General features: G+C 30.2%; 2 protein-coding genes across 5 annotated transcripts; both read right to left on the reverse strand.

The window, feature by feature from the left end:
- Positions 1 to 5,169: 5,169 nt before the first annotated feature.
- Positions 5,170 to 9,382, reverse strand: LOC107634921 (putative receptor-like protein kinase At2g42960). Of its 4 annotated transcripts, none has more exons than XR_015902158.1 (9): positions 8,873 to 9,382; positions 7,705 to 8,434; positions 7,508 to 7,612; positions 7,279 to 7,401; positions 6,706 to 6,876; positions 6,506 to 6,635; positions 6,202 to 6,411; positions 5,505 to 5,702; positions 5,170 to 5,395 (listed from the first exon to the last, which is right to left on the reverse strand). XR_015902158.1 is itself a non-coding variant. In XM_016338292.3 (8 exons), the coding sequence occupies exons 2-8, from the start codon at positions 8,361 to 8,363 to the stop codon at positions 5,574 to 5,576; spliced, it is 1,527 nt and encodes a 508-aa protein (XP_016193778.1). In that variant the 5' UTR covers positions 8,364 to 8,434; positions 8,873 to 9,277; the 3' UTR covers positions 5,170 to 5,573. The 4 variants fall into 4 exon arrangements, 2 of the variants coding, with proteins under 2 accessions (XP_016193778.1, XP_016193852.1); XR_015902157.1 differs by having other exon boundaries at positions 5,170 to 5,414; positions 5,488 to 5,702; positions 8,873 to 9,282; XM_016338292.3 differs by having other exon boundaries at positions 5,170 to 5,702; positions 8,873 to 9,277.
- A 4,105-nt stretch (positions 9,383 to 13,487) lies between these two features.
- On the reverse strand, positions 13,488 to 15,956 carry LOC107635062 (uncharacterized). Its single transcript, XM_088500800.1, has 3 exons — positions 15,803 to 15,956; positions 15,226 to 15,301; positions 13,488 to 14,237 (listed from the first exon to the last, which is right to left on the reverse strand). The coding sequence occupies exons 2-3, from the start codon at positions 15,252 to 15,254 to the stop codon at positions 13,727 to 13,729; spliced, it is 540 nt and encodes a 179-aa protein (XP_088356926.1). The 5' UTR covers positions 15,255 to 15,301; positions 15,803 to 15,956; the 3' UTR covers positions 13,488 to 13,726.
- Positions 15,957 to 17,792: the final 1,836 nt, after the last annotated feature.

Below are 17,792 nucleotides of genomic sequence, written 5' to 3' on the forward strand. Positions count from 1 at the left end.
GGTTTTTTTTTTTTTTTTTTCCGTTTCAGTTTATAGTAATCACTAGTCACTGAGATTAGATTATTCTCACTGGCTGTGACTGTTTGGTTCTGTCACAGCCCCACGCATCTCTTGCCACGTATGTAGGAGAGTTGGGTGCGATGTGGGTCATTTTGTAATTTTAGTTTCTTTTAACTTTCCTTATGGACAGAACAGTTGTCACAGGCACGTTAGATTAGTGTGGTTCCCTAAAAGAATCGAATTTGTAAGGGGTTGGCCTTTATTTTATTTTATTTTTTTATTTTAATGTGTCTTTAAAAAGTCAGAGGATCAGTTCTTTATTTGAGTAAACATAATAAAATATAATATTTTAGTTTTCTAAATTTGTCTACAAATTTAACTAATTTTTTTTAAATATATAAAAAAATATTATTTATACGCTAAAATTAATTGTTAAAATCAGTCATTAGTATATTTATGTATTAATTTATTTTTAATATATATTTATATTTTAATATATTTAGTTACTAATTTTAATATACACATAATATAATTGAAATATATATATGGTTTAGATATTGATAAGTTAAATTTTGAAATTTATAAATTAGGTATGATTCATATAACAAATATATTATTAAAATTTTAAATTCGTAAATGGAAATCGGTTATTTATTTATTTAGTAATTAAAAGAATGTGTGACAAGAATTAACAAAAGAATAAATATTTGCTTTTGTGAATAACAGTTGATATAAGTGACAAAAAATTGAAATACATCTCAAAAAATGTTGTTTCAAATTGTTCTTGCTTTTATGAGGGCTCGTTTGTTAGACAATTTACAAATACTTTTTTAAGTATTTGTTAAATTTGGAAAAATACCTGAAAAATAAGCCTGAGATAAAAATTAATTTTTATAGAGCTAATTTTTTACAATTTTACATAATTATCCAAATCGAATCAATCACAGACAAACTAAAAAAATCTCAACAAATAGAGTTAATTTTATAACATTCATATGTTTTTTCTCTTTTTTAAACTTTGGTTGAATTAGATTTTTAAATTTGAGTTAAAGATTGGAGTTAAAATTTTTATAAATTACAAAACAAAATTTATCACATAAAATAAGATCATTAACAAAAAAAACTTCATTTTGATTAAAATTTTAATATTAATATAAATAAATCAAACTATAATTATTTATTAGATTAAATATAAATCAATCACACACTGTTAGTAAAAAAAATATTACCCTTATACAAGAAATTCCAGAACAATTACCTACCATAAGTGTAACATTATATATCTGAAATATTTTTTTCAAAAAAAAAAATTATATCTGAAATATTGAAAAGGTATACGTGGCAATGGGACTATGGCACACCATACAGTTGGGATTTGACTTTCATTTCTTGTGTGATTTTATAACTTGTGACCCAACATAGGAATCATTTTAGAAAGATTTGTAAGTGTACCGTAATATAGATATATCAATAATTTTTAATTATTGATATTAATTATATATATTATATATATATTTTATAATTAAAATCAACGGTTAAAAATAACTGAAACACCGATATATATAATAGTATACTTAAAAAATTTCCATCATCTTATGTTGATTAAAATAATCAAGTTGGTCTTCATTTCAATTATTGAAGGATGTGATGTGATATGAAAGATTCATCTAATTAAAATGTCAATTTCCTAACACACATATTTGACTTACAAGTTGTATAGCTATGAACTTTTAAATGTAACTAAAATATTTGTATTCAAATACTTTTAATCATTGATGTTATTTATAAAAGAAATATATAATATATTAATTAAAGTTAATAGTTAAAATTATTAAAATATTAAGATTTTAGATATATTTAAAAAAATTATTTTTTTATCAGCAAATAAAATAATAAAATACTAGTAGCCAAATGTTCTTGCTACTAAGTAATTATTATGGATCAAAATGAATAAATAACTACTCTTTAATTACAATTTACAATCATATGGTAGTGGATGAAATAATTACTCTTTCGTCACAAACTATAATGCCAAAACTGCCCTTATATAAATTATGCAATATTAATTTCATCTTCTGAAAAAAGATAAACTACTTAAAATATTTTTAAGAGGTTGATGTGGATAGAATTATTCCTAAAAGATTAGTATAGGAAAATGTCTCAAAAAATTATAAAAAACGTAACAAAAATAAATAAAAATATCATTTTTTATAAATAGAAAATAGTTATTACACTTAATAAATGACTTGTATTTTGATTCGAACTTTTGTAGAAATATTTTGAATGATTATTTAGAAAAAGCAAACAAAATTTAGTAAAAAATTTAATCTATAATTTTTTAATTTTTTTTTAATTTTTTTTACCATTAAAAAAAATAAAAAGCGAAAAAAATTCACTTAATATAAAACCACAAAATTTTAAAGATAATGACTCTCTTTTTCTAATCATGTTTATAAAAATCGAAACGCTATATGCACACAAAAAATCAGTAACTAAGTATTTATATATAAATACATGTGTTGTTAAAGTTATTTTTAATATGTATTTTATATTTTAATATGTATTCTATTTGAGTGACTAATTTTGTGCTATTTTGTATGTACACTTAACATAATTATTATATAAAAAATTACATTAAAATTCGATCACTAAAATCCTAATATGTATGTAATATTTAGTTATATTTGTCATGCTTTTAAATTTTTTTTTTTACCAAAGATATGAGACTCGAACCCGTAACCTCTTAATTGAGTATAGGGAGACTATGTCATTTGAGCTATTACTCATTGGCTCATGCTTTTAAATCTTAAGAGTATTGTTATTGATTTTGATATTGATATTTTTGTTTGCATATAAATATTTCGAAAAGTATTTCTGATAGGTTATCTTAAAAATAGGGGTGTACATTGTTAAAGTTAACTAAAAATAATTTAATTTTAGTTAACTAAAAATTTGGTTTAGATTAATAAACTAAACGGTTTTAAACAAAAAAATCGGTTATAAGCTAATGAGTTATAGCTCAAATAGTATAGTCTCCCCATACTTATTTAAGAGTTCGCGGGTTCGAGTTTCCCTATTTTTGGTAAAAAAAATCGATTATAAAAATAATAAACTAATTTAAAAATAAAAATTGGTTTTAAAAAATAACTAGTTTTTTGTTTAAAGGCCGAATTTTTTTTCATCTAAAACCCGATTTTTCATTTAAACACCGATTTTTCTCCATTTAAAAACCAATTTTATAAAAATATATTTTAACTTATAAACCGATTTTTGACACTTTAAAGAAAACCAATGTATTCTTTTTTTGCTTATTATAAAACCGATTTAAATTTATAGCATATTTATATTAGAAAAGTTAACTTTAAAATTTCAAACCATCAAATCGATTTTGATTTGGTTAATCAGTTTGTAAATCAATTTTTACCAATTCGGTTAACCATTTCTTTAAACTGGTTATAATTTATAAACCATTTGAAAAAAAAAAAACAAATTATTTAAAATTTGGTTAAGATTTTTTAACTGATTAACCAGTTATTGGTTTTTGATAAACAACGCTTAAAAGCAATTAAAAAGAAGCTTTGTTGAGCTTAATTTGATTTTGGGCAAAGAAATGATGATAAACATTTATTGGATTAAAAGCCCAATATTATTTAATGTATTTTATTGTTGCAGGCCCATTACTCATCCCACAACCAAACAATGCAGCTTGTTTATTCCATAATTTTCATTAATGTTTCAAGTAAATGCACAAGCCTAATGCACTTTAACATAGCACCTTTCAGTAAATAGAAGGCTATGTACTCGGAGGACAGCGAGAACAAAAAGAAAGCAACACAGCAAGAACAGTGTGGTTTTGGCAAAGCAATAAGGACACAAAGACATCTATAATCCCCAAACATCAGCCAAAGCAAATTTCCGAATTTGGGAGAGCAAAACACAAACTTGCAAAGGAGAAGAGGTAGTGGTACAACTCCTCGGACAGCAGGGGTAATGGAGCAGAGGGAAAAAGGAAATACATGCCAAAGAAAAAAGCAAATCAAAAGGATACCAGAGGTGGTGGACGAATTCCTCAATCAGCAGAGTTAGTGGTGCAAGGTGAAGAAGGACTGCATGCCAACAGAGACATCTCCAACGGACAGCTGGGACAAGAAATGAAAGAGGCTAATTGGAAAGCAAGTTGAAGATATATAAGAAGTCTCACTTCTACATTTGAAGACAAGAAAAAGAGAGCAAATTTAGAGCACTATCTCAACTTTGAGCTGCATTCTTTTTCTTCTATTGGAGCTTCATTTCTTATTTTATTTGTTATGGCTATCTTGAGTCATCTTTTGTATTAAGAAAAAGGCTGAAAAAGTGAGTAAAAAAATCATGAGAGAAAAGACAAAAAAATGCATAAAAGAACCATTGATCTTCTGTGTTTTGGGTTATTGAACTATGACTAGTTCCCTTTGCCAAGTTGGATTAGCACTTGGTGAGTTTGAATCTGTTTAGATTCTCCTTCCAAGTTGAGATAGCATTGTGGATTACTGAGTTTTGGTGAAAAAAGCTTAGTGGTAGATACTAGTTGAATTAGGTTGTAATTCAGTATTGGTGATTATAATAAGTGGATTATAGTGAAAATTTCACCATAATTTGTGGTGGATACTGGACGTAGAATTCATTGCACTTAAAATCCAAACCAAAATACATGCTGACCTCTTTCTCTTCTTTCATTTTCTGTTTCTGCACATGAGACTAAACGAAAACATCTTCTGCATTTTCTGCTTCTACAAAAATAGAGCTTGAAAAATAAATTTTAAGCAAACCTGATTCAACCCCTTCTCAAGTTAAATCAGAACCATCAAACTTCAATAAGCCACTAGAACTTATGGAGCATATATACAATTTATAATAATTAATCTTAAATCAAAGTGTCAAGGATAGTAAAGCCAAATATAAGAATTTTCCCTATCTCCACAATCCATAACCATAGAGGGATTATAAAGAGGTACAAAATAAACAATCTTGTAATAAGAAGGTCTGAAGGTAGGCTCCTTGCATATATATTTTTATTTAATAATTAATTAAACCAGTTAAATTTCGGTCAGACCATTAAACCAGTAAATTAGTCACCTTATCAGTTCATTGACAAGTTCAATTCTCGCAACCTTGATATATACACAGCATTACTAGCATTTCACTCACTCACTCACCCACATTCCTTTCAAATTTTTGTGCAATTGCATTGAATTTGTTCACATTGAATTAGAATATGCTTCATTATCTAGATAAGCTAACCTTTCATCTGATTCTCTTCTCAGATGCAGAAAAAAAAAATCTTAACACAAACTTGGATGTGTGTATATATATATATTGTTTGGTTGGTTACTGTAAGGTGGAAACTCAGTGCAGTCAACTTCACGTGAAGCTGATAACTGAGAGTCGTTAGATAAAAATTTAGTCAAATCATTCAAATTATTTAACGGCTCTCAGCTATCAACTTCACACTGCAACTGAGTTTTCACCTTACTATAATCAGTACAAAGTTAATTGTACATGCAGGTTATGTATGTCATATGGTTGTAACTGAAATCCTATTGTTGGGATGTCTCAAGCACATTGCTTTCAGGACCCTTCACCATTTCGGCATCCGATGGACCGGAATTATCCTTCACAGATTCGATTTCCATGCTGCCGGTGCGGCTCTTTCTAGTTCTTCGATCCTGAATACAGTTTCAATTACACACGATTAGCTCGAATTTCAGTGTTCAACAGGTATCAATGGTTGGCAGCCTAATTAAGACTGAAGAGAACTTGTAGAAGATCAAAGTTTGAAGAAAACTAAGCATAAATTTGTCCAAAGTAAAAATGCACATAAAATGCAAAAATGTGAAGCTCCCTTTATGCCCCTATCTTCATTGCCAAGGCAACCCATGAATTGACTATATGCACTAATGATTTAATAATGTCAAGGGTTAAACTAGTCCAAACAGTAAATATTTTCTTAGTTAGTTATTTCTTGATACAGTGGTAGTATAAAATATTTTACACAATCGTCCTATCACGTTCGTTCTTTTAAATGACCATTCATACGGTCAATGTAAAAGGTAGTTATTTTTACTGCTGTTGCATTACGTGATTGGATGGTTCTGTCAAAATTGACATATATAGATAGAAGGAGGGACTAATAAACATAGGATAGGATGAGATATTGAAGGAAACCTGTCGGAACGGATACTCGTCTGCTTCAAGCATCCTCACAACCTGACTCATTTTAGGTCTCTTGTCGGCATCAGGATCGACACACCTAAGCGCGACCAGAAGGGCACGCTTTAGGACACGCATCGATGGTTTCACTTCGAGGCTAGAATCCACAACTTCCTCGGCCCTCCTTGTTCCCACCATGATCTTGAGCCACTCAACAAGATTCACCTGTCATGAGGATAACCATAATAACATCTGTCAGCATTGTACCGAAACACACCGAATAAGGAAGGCAAATTATCATTTGTAAGGATTAAGACACCTCATTCGCGGAACGGGAATAGTCAACCGGGTCCCTTCCGGTAACCACTTCTAGCAAGACAACACCGAAGCTGTAAATGTCGCTTCTTTCATTTAACATGCCGGTGTTAGCATATTCTGGTGCCACATAACTGAAATTGTGAAGATGAGTTAGTTTCTACTTATGAAATAAAATTTAAGACAACAAAAAATTCAACATACCCGAATGTTCCCATTACTCTAGTAGTTATGTGACTTTCCCCTGAGTCCAAAAGTTTGGCCAAACCAAAATCAGAAACCTTCGCATTGAACTCACTATCAATCAATATGTTGCTAGACTTTATATCCCGGTGAACAACTTTTGGTTCGATTGCTTCGTGTAAATAAGCAAGCCTGCAAACAATCATAAGTCCAATAACAATAAATTTGAAAACCAATGCCACAAGTGAAAGCTTAAACCACCGAAAAATATAGAAAATCTCAAGAGTCTAGATTAGTTCCAATGCTTGCTAAGCTTACAATATCATGTTATCCACAATTCTAATCGACTCAAATAAATCTCAAAATATGTGTACATGTAAATGTTATATTTAACAATATCAACATGATTACATGAATAAACTCTCAATACCAAGCATTTTGATGATATATTAATTTATGGTAACAAAACAAGGGATAAAATGAGTTATTCACAACCATGGCCACAAGATGAGGAATTTTAGATAGTCACAAAATCCAAGATTCATGCCGATTGATTTAACTTGAGAAAAACAACGAATGTGAAGTTTAACTTACGCTTTGGCTGTGCCGAGTATAACCTTCATACGAGCTTCCCAGGTAAGTATTCCATGTTGACTCATAGCTCCATGTAACCATTGTTCTAAATTACCATTGTTCACATATTCATACACTAGCAACCTATAAATGAAGTGTAAAGATACACCATTATTGATAAGAAAAAACATACAAAAAAAAAAAAGATTTTTTAACAAAATGAATGCAACTTGTTCAGAAAAAGTTTTACCTATGTACTCCTTCTATGCAATATCCAAGCAACCGCACAAGATTTTTATGTCTAACATGGCCTATAGCTTCCACTTCAACCCTGAATTCTTTCTCTGCTTGTCCCCTGTGAACTCAACAACCAATTCAATTACGGATGGAAAGCTATATGTGAAAATTAAGGAGGGAAGTACCAAAAATGTCATAAAGTATGCTTACAAGTTGTTAAGAAGTCTCTTCACTGCCACCTCAGACCCATTGATTAGCCTTCCCCTGTAAACAACTCCATATCCACCCTCACCAATCACATTCTCAGCCGAGAAACGATTGGTTGCAAGTTCGAGATCTCTAAGGGTGAACCAGTGGCCCCATCCAAGATGAGAAACCTCGGGCAAACCAATTAGAGGTGATGCAGTTACCATCCCCAATGCAGACTGCTTCTTAAATGTGCTGGAGCTTCCTTCTTCACCGGACATCGAACTAAACCCTCTCTCGTGATGAAAAATCGAGCTGCATTGGCTGATATTATCTGCATCACTGGATTTGCTCATTCCCAAATGAACTAACAACTTTTCTGAATTATTATTATCACTTGCCTTGTCATGAACAGGAATATATACACTTTCAGCTTGATCATGACAATTCAGCACCCCAACCTTGTCAACCTTGATATCTTTCGAGACATTTGGAATTTGAGACATGGGGATCTTGTCCAGAGATCTCCTCGACTTTCTCCGAAATGTCACCCATACAGGTAATATACAAAGAATTAGAACTATGAATGCACCAACACCTATCCCAATCAAAACCCACAGCCTCAAACCCAATAATGCCGTCGTCTTCGACAATTCAACCTTTAAAGAATGGTTGCCAGACATAATTGGAGGCAACAAGTCAATCAATTCTTGCCCTCCAAATTCTTCAGCCCATAAAATCAAGGCATTCCTACCTGCATGCAAGAATCCAATTATGCACACCCTTAACAATTAATTTCAAATTCCAAATATTCAGCAACTCTAGAATCAGCAATCACACATTTTCATCAAAATTCAAGATAATTTACCAGTAACATGAACTGAAATTGTAGGATTCAGGCATCCTCAAAGCAAAAAAAATACAATTGCATATGCTTCAACTTCAAACATTCAGAAAATCAACAACCCATTTTCATTTTGTGTCACACCAATCAGAGAAAAGTCACACTTAGAAAACTTAATGGAATAATTCTAATCACACACATAAAAATCTAACAACAAAAAAGGAAAGAAAAGAAAAGAAAAGAAATTAACATGTGATGTAAAGCATCACTTATGATCCAAGCAAACAAAAGATAGAAAAGCAAAATGTGAATTTAATCCAGATTCCAAAAAAAGCATTTTCTCTTTACCTTTGTGTTGATCCAATATCACCTCTTCCTTGATCTTCTTCTACCTCCCAAAGAAACACAATGAGGCATATAAACAAACACAAAGCCTACAAAACCCAGATTCTACAAAGAGTTGCAGCTACACAAATAGTTACCTACTAGTGAGTGTTGTGAACTCAAATGAGGAGGAAAAAAATAGAAAGAAACTCAGAACAATGAAAAAGGTGTTAACAACAATGGCAGGGAATCAATGCTAACACCCCAAAAATAAAAAATTAATTTTTAATGCCAAAAAATGGATTTTGGAGAAGAGAAAATGCAAAGGTGAGGAAAATGGTTGGTGGGGTACTGAAAGTTGAAGGATTTGAGGGCAGGACCAAAACAAGCTGGAAAGGAAGCTTGAAAGAGAAAGAGTAAAGTGAAAGCAACAAGAATGAGATGAACAGTGTTATAAGCATTTATAGCTATTAGCTTTCAAAGAGTGTGTTGAATAAGCTAAACAAAAAGTGAAAAAAAGAAAAGTGGAGTTTGGAAGAGAGAGAAAGAAGCTAAGTGGTTTTAAGAGAGAGAAGGGTCAACCTCAATGGAACAGAGAGAAACTGCTGATTGCTGAAGCCAAATCTAGGATTGTTCTAAGGTATGCTTACCAAACCAAAATTGTCCTATTTGTGTGAAATAAGGAAAATAAATAAATAAATAAATAAATAATCTTATTGCATAAAAAATTATAATCTATAAAAAATACTTTAAATTTTTCTTATTTTTGAAACTTGAATCCAAGATTTCTTATTGTTTATTAATGCCTTAGTATATTGTCAATGTCAAGTAATGAAATTGTTAAGGAAATAATCGGGTGAAGAAAAAAAAAGTATTTTTTAATATTTTTGTTCTTTAGAATTTTGTGAATAAAAAATAAAAAATTCTATTTTTTTATTTTTATCTTTTTTATAAAACTTTTAAAGAAAAATAAAAATACCAAATAAAATCGTATTTTTAAAGTGTAAATTTATATTATGAATCTTAGATTAAAGGTTTAATTACTATGTTCGTCTCTATAGTTTCGTAAAATTTTCAATTATGTCTCTATACTTTTTTTCTTTTTAATTGGGTCCCTGCACCAACTTTTTTTTCAATTAAGTCCTTCTTAGTAGTAATTAGCTTAATTTTATAGGGACCTAACTAAAAAAAAAATTGGTACAGGGACCTAAATAAAAGGAAAAAAAAAAGTGTAGGGACCCAATTAAAAAAAAATTTGGTGTAAAGACTCAATTAAAAGAAAAAAAATATAAAGACCTAATTGAAAATTTTACAAAATTATAGGGATTAGCAGAGTAATTAAACCTAGATTAAAAGGTGTATATATTCATAATTATCTCTCATATTTAATTAGTTATCAAACATTATTTTATGTTTTAAAAAAAGAAGCTCATGGTGATAGGGTTCTTAAGTCTTAACTTTTCTATAATATGAAATTATATTAAGTGTTTCACAAGAATATGATATTAAATGAAATAGTTATAGCTACATAAGTTTATGTTTAATTAATCCTCATCTATTATATATTGACATCTAATTAATTTTTAACATAGCTATACAACATTACCAAATCAAAGTGGAGGAAGAACTACATAAACAAAAGCTTTGATTTGAAGCATAACTTTTTATTAAAGTATGAGCCAAAAACAACCTTGCAACTTTTTTTTTCTCTTGATGATTATCATAAATTGTGGACTTTATCTTCTTGATTAACTTTGTAATTAGAGGGATAAAGCAATGTCTATGTACACAAAAATTTGTCATAGCCCACATTTTTCTTAAATATAATATATTAATATGTAACTCAACCTTTTAATTAAGTAGGACCTGAAAAAAAAAAACTTTTAATCAAGTGATTAGTTCTTAACTTTAGGGATTTGCATATTTCCCTTTCTATTTTATAGGAAAAGAGTACTTTATTTATTAAATTTTATAAAAAAGATCCTATAAAAAATAAGATAAAATAACACAAAAAAAAAACATTTCTTTTAATCATCAAGAGATTTTCAGTAATCTAATTTAGGTTATTATTTTTACTTCATATGTAAAAATCTTAATTCATTAGAAGTTGCTTCATTAATTCATTGATTGTTTGGTATTAATTTTTTTTTTAATGTCAAATGAGTAATATTTTACTCAAAAGCTCTGAAAAGTAATTTCAAATAAAATTAGTAATGAGATCCAAAAACCATGAAACAAACAATGACATAAGAACAATTATTCTCATTGTCACAGAGTACTAATGTTAAGAGATGCTGTATTCTATATAGGAGTATTTTATTTCATTGCTACTTATTAGTGGTACTATTAAATTATAGAATTCATTGATAAAAGCTTTATCTATGACTACATTAATTCTACTATTGTTTTGTTAATTGATTATTTAATTCTTTAATATTTTATATATTATATTCTTTAATTCTCTAATGAGAATTGAGATGTGCATTTTATAAGTTTACAACTCTTCACATGCATCATGTGCACCTCACGTGGTTGACCAACTTTTTCTCCTAAGGCTTGTTATTTGTAGGGATGTCCACGGATCGGATCGGATCAGATATAGCCGAAAATTCGATCCAATCCGCATAATTTTTATCGGATATGATATCCGCACTTTTTAGTGCCGGATCGGATATCGGATATATCCGCATAATTAAACCTTCTCTTTTTAATCATATTTCTATGTAAAAGAATTCGATAAAAATATTTCTTTTATACTTTTAAACTTATTTATTCCTAAAATATTTTAATCAAACTCTCTCTAAATAACAAAATAAAATAATACAATATATGAATAATAATTACTAACTAAAACATACAAACAAGTAAATATAATACCAAACATATATATTTATTTATTTATTAATTATTATAGTGCGGATCTGCAGATCCACGGATCGGATACGCGGATGTAGAGCAGATATCCGTGATCCGATCCGCATCAATTTGCGGATCTATCCGCAATTTTCGAATCGGATGCGGATATTTACCGTGGATCTGCGGATACGATCCAATTCATGAACAGCCCTAGTTATTTGGGTCTATATCCTAAAATTAATAATACCAAGGTTTATGCTAACAAAATTAAATGTAATTATTGACTATAAAATAATTGATTAATTGTATTACACATTATATTAGTGTATGAATGTCCCCTCCCTTCCCACAAGTCAGAAAAAAGAATGTGAGAGTATTAAAAAACTTGGTATAAATTTCATATTTCTTTTTTCTTTTGTTTCTCTAAAAAAAATATCACATGGTGCCACAATAAATTACAATAAAAATGTTTGGCTAATGGCTATACATCAACATCTTCATTTTCTTTTAATTTATCTCAAAAACAGATAACATGTTAATTATTATAAGCACATGAACATGCCTTTACCATTTTATGAAATACAACATTAGATTTTTCTTTTAAGATCAATATTATACATTAGGTGTGGATGTGCTTATTATTATTATTATCTAGATTTTTGTTTTTACAGAATAAAAATATTTATTTATTTTAGACACTAATAGACCTCATCTCATTACACAGACCAAAAAAGAAGGAAAGAATTATGCACAAACGTGTTGATGTAAGATTTCAGAATGAAAAAAAAGTAAATAAATAAAAAAGATGATATACTATATCTATTAAATAATACTCTTCTCACTAATATTCGATAAAGAGTAAATATCCAACCCGATGCTGATAATTTTTTCGAAGGATTACGAGGTCTTTAAACAAAAAAAAAAATACCATTTTTGATTCTTGATATTTAATTTTGTGAGACTGGTTAGTCCTTCTTTTAATGATTTCTTTTTAAAACATATTTATGTGACATATTAATCACTAATATATTCTCTATTTAACTTTTATAAGTAAAAACAATTTAAAAATTACTAATATTTCTTAGTTTTACACAATAAATTTAACTAATGTATTTGAAAAAGGTAATAAAAAATAAAAATAAAAACTAAACGGCCTTGATGTTAATCCTAGTTCATTCTTAATGGATAAATTAACAGTTTAACATGTTAGTTTAACATATCATGTAGGTTTATCCGTTAATATAGATAGAAAATATTGACAAAGAAACTAATCAGTCTCATAAAAATAAAGATTAGGAATCAAAAATGATATTTTTTTATTGAGAGTCTCGTTGTCTTTCGAAATAATTGTCAGTGTCGTTTAGAGTTTTTTCTCTTCAATAAACTAAGCACATGGAAACCATGAGTTTAGGTGTCTACCATACATTTACAATAGAATACATATCTACAAATTTCTTTAAACCCAAACCCAACTTTCTTTTTTGGTTAGCCTAAGCTTAGAACCCCATTTTGGTGCTCTCTAAAATCTTCTTCCCACAAATATGATTCACTTTAGAATACACTTGAAAAATGTCTATTGAACTAATTTTCATATTAAAATTATATTTATACCCTCACTCTTTGAAAGATTTTGCATTTATAATTTAGATTTAAGAGTTTAGAATTTAGAATTTAAGATATTCGACGGCAACAAATGGTGTTGGGACAAACTTATAAAAAAAGAAAGAGATGAGAAGGGAAATTGTAAATGAACTTAGAAAAAAAAATTTTCACTAACACAATATTGTCTAAATTTTTCCTTTACCATTAAACATTTTAATTTCCATTAAGAAAGGGAAAAAAATCTGTGTCCATAGTTAATAACTCAAAGCTGTAACTAATTTTGATCAAATCTTATCTAATTGGTTCTCATATTCTCTCATTAGTCACTACAATCTCAGCAACCTCAGCACCAGAGTATTACACTTACACATATCATGTCATTAGCTCCAAACACCAGAATTCGAATTCTGGCACACCAAATTACAAATCAGGTATCCAAGAACTTGGCAATGAAGATCTGAATATTCGGCGAAGCAGCGTTTTCTCCCTTTTTCCTAGCTTGTTTACACCATAGCGTTGGAAAACGCCTAACTTGAGCGCTTCTCTTCCTTCTTCTGCAGCTCTTTTGCGCACGGTCATCAGCAAAGCCGCTCCTTGAGGAATTTCGCTGCTTCCAGCATTTCCAGTTTCAGATGCCACCTTTTCTGCTTCCCCGGCGGCACTTTCTTCAATTTTACACTCGGCTCGGCTTCCACTGGTGCCTGCACTGTCATCATGATCACTACTTCCCCACCATTTATTTGAAGTAGTTGACAAGCCTTGTGATGGAAACCCATATTTGAATTCATCCATTATTGTCATTCCTTTATTCATGCTTGTGTCGAACGAACTCTGCATTCGGCCACCATCAGTGCTCTTGTTTCCTTGCGAATTGTGAATCGCTGTAACGCCTTGTGCTTTGGATCTCTCATCATTGGTTTGTTGCGAAACACTGCACTTAAACATCAGGTAAACATAAACCGGTTATGAAGACAAATAATACAGGTTACAAATACGGCAATGATGTTTCCACCGAATACACACACTGCTAAGTTCTTAGATAGCATTTGAATCTTGTCGCTAGGTAGGAAACGACGGAGACAATGCGATAGTAGAGACACGTCCCATCCCCATGACACGTTTCTTACGTCCCTCTATTTTGAAATTGCACAAGTCATCTTGAAAATTTGTCCCGAGGCAGGACAACTGGACAAGTATGCGCCTCTATCTCTATTTTCAAACATGTTTTTGTCGCCAACATCTCATTTCTTTGTTTCACCATATTCGCAATACTTCGAAGAAACAAAAGAAGAGAAATCCCAAAAACTACTTTGATATCAAATATCAAAGATTAAGCATACTTCTAAGGGATTAGTGTCAAGGCAACCTCTCCATATCCTAAGATTATGAATGAAATCCGAGCAGCTAAAGGCATCTCATATTTTAAACATTTTACATTTCGATCACACCAGAAGATAAACAGAAAATGCTGAACATAATGGCATAACATAATGTTAGCACTGCAACAGATTATTACTGTTTGTTGACGAATTACAACTTACAAGATAGATAGGGTATTTGACATCCCGCTTAGACTCTCCTAACACTCACAATTACTCGAATGATGGGAACCCTTTTCTTTACCCTATTTTATTCACAATAATCACCAACTAACTAACTAACTACAAAAATCCATCTTAGGTTGGTCGAGTGGTGAACTCACTCATCTACTTAAGCAATTGTTAGAGTTCGAATCCAGCTTGTTCATGCAACAATCCATTGGTTAGCGATAAACCTTAATTGGCTATGATAAGAATAAGATTAATACTTAATATAGTCAACTAAAGCAATAGGACTTCTACAAATAAGAACAATCATGGCTTCAACTAAACATTAGAAAACCTAAAATCAGATTAACTCTAGGTGATTTTAAAGATTACCTTTTGTTATTGCCACTTAGCAAGACCATTGTCAGCAACTCCAAATTATTAAATACAACACCTTAAAGATTCAAACCTGCGAAACAAAAACACTTTTATTGTGCCATAAAGTTTCTCTTACAGCATTATATGTTGCTAATGCTAATCACAATTCTGCTACAAATCCAAACTTGCTTTCTTCCCTCTTAGGAGCAAATAATCTAGCTGAATTCTTGAAGACAAAGATTAAAGAAAAAAAAAAACTCTCCTTTTTTATTTTATTTCAAAAAAGAAAATGCTTCAATGAGGTAAACTATTCTGGGTTGTTCTTCCTATCAAGTTTGATGATTGTTGATGCTGAGAAAAATAATACAAAAAAGAGCGAAGAAAAAAAAAACACTCTCATTAATGGGAAGAGACGTAATTAAAATAAAAAAGGGTAAAAGATAAAACTTTTCAATGACCCAAAAGCATAAAACATGATTAAAATCGAATACACACAATCCCTAATCCCCAATCACGAATGCAAAGAAAAATAATAATAAAAAAAGGAAAAAGAACACTTTTTTTAACCAAATAGTGGGAAAAGAGAAATTACCTGAGAGTGAGAGTGGTTGAATCGGAAGTCAAAAACTTTGTTTCCAGAAAACTGTGGTTTTGTTAGGATTTGGTTTTTGTTTTGGGAATCAGATCACTTTCAGTTTCAATTTCAAGTTTCAAGTTTCAAGCTTCAAGTTTTGTGTTCGAACTTCGAAGAGAAGGTACTTCAAGTTTTGTGAAAGTACGATATTACCCTTCAAGTTTTGTTTTAGGTTAAACTTTTAAAAATTGAAACGAGGCATATGAAAGAATTAATGAATTATAGGAAAAATAATTAAAAATTTATAATTTAATATTAAAAATTTTATTTGTTATTTTTTTTTATCTAAAAATATCTTCAATTTTTAATATTTTTAAATTATTTTTTAACTATGAAAAAGTTGAGAAAAAAAATAAGAGGATAAGATAATAACAAAATCATAAAAATTAGTAACCGAAACATAATGATAACTCATTTAAAATTTTCTAACCAATTCACACTATAGTATATAATCAACGTGTACTATTTGTTTTAATAGTTTTTAATATATTAAAAATTGACTAGAAGTTTTTAATGGGCATTATTATATCTTTTAGTAGTCTTTGTAAAAATAATATTACAAGAAAATGAAGTAACTTGTTATTAAAAAATATCGCAAATTATAATTATAATACATTTTTTAAGTTTGTTATTTTTTGTAATATTATTTATTATACTTTATTGATATATAACATGTAACACTTTACTATTCTAAGATTTATGCTTAAGTCGTAAAACAGAGGTGGTGTGGTATTACGACCTCTAAAATAAAATGAATACATATAATAGCAGAAGAATTATAATATGCTAGGAGCCTTGAAGAATAGAGGAAACAAAAATCACGAAATAAAAACGCAACGCTCAAGGAACGAGTTAACTCGCGTGCTAAGGAAACCATAACTATTAAACATATGATAACAGAAGTAGGAATAGAGTGTCAAAGATACAAAATAACAAGCTCCTAACTCAGCCTGCGAAGTCAAGACTGGCCGGATAATATTTACACACATATACATACATATCCAAAACTCGAAAGTACATATACACCATCCTACCTCTCCATAAACCTCTAAGAGGATCAAAAAGAACAAGTTATACGAAGAGAAAGCTAAGTACATATATATACATTACAGCATAACAAAATAACCCAGTAACCACTCCGCTTCAAGAGTCCAGACGCCTAACGAGAAGCCTCTCGACCTGCATATGAAAAACAACAACATAGTATGGAATGAGAACCGAAGGTTCTCAGTATGATAAAAGTGCTACACACATAATATATAAGGTCCTAGGAATGCCAGAGGCAATTCTAGAACGCCGACACTCAGATTATAGACCTTAAAGTATTAAACAGGAGCCACAAAAGGTGGTTTTCTAAGAATACTTAAACCTAACTTAACTTAACATTAAATCTAAGTCTCATACTGCCATTCCTCCATACCTCCAACTCCATCATACATTTTCACAGACAAATAGACAGATAAAGACAAGCACAAGAAGGTTACAAATATTGCAGGTAACAAATACACATTTAACATGGCAAGTACATAAAGGCACACCCAATTAAAGCACAAGCAAGTAATTCAAGTAATATGCATATGATGCATGCCTATCCTATGGCTGATGAGGCTCATCTGTCGGTTATCCAGCCAACCCAACAAGTCTGATTTGTACTTAGACTGTCCCCCGACGTGCATCCCCAAGAGTCTATGCATAGCTTTATCTCAAATAATCAATATTACTCAATAGGGGGTAACATTTACGGGAATTTATATAGTGTCCGGTCACACTTACGTCGTAGGGTCAACAGAGTGTCGAGTTTTCAACCTGGTACACGTGGTGGCAAGCCACGGCACTTAATCCAGGGAATCTCGTATCTCAGATTATTTAAATTCATAAGTCATATAAATAATTCAATTATAATTCATCAACATCCACATCATTCTCAATCGCATCTCATTCATCATCA

Source organism: Arachis ipaensis, chromosome B1 (assembly GCF_059453495.1).
Source record: "Arachis ipaensis isolate K30076 ecotype BB chromosome B1, ASM5945349v1, whole genome shotgun sequence".
Taxonomy (NCBI): domain Eukaryota; kingdom Viridiplantae; phylum Streptophyta; class Magnoliopsida; order Fabales; family Fabaceae; genus Arachis; species Arachis ipaensis.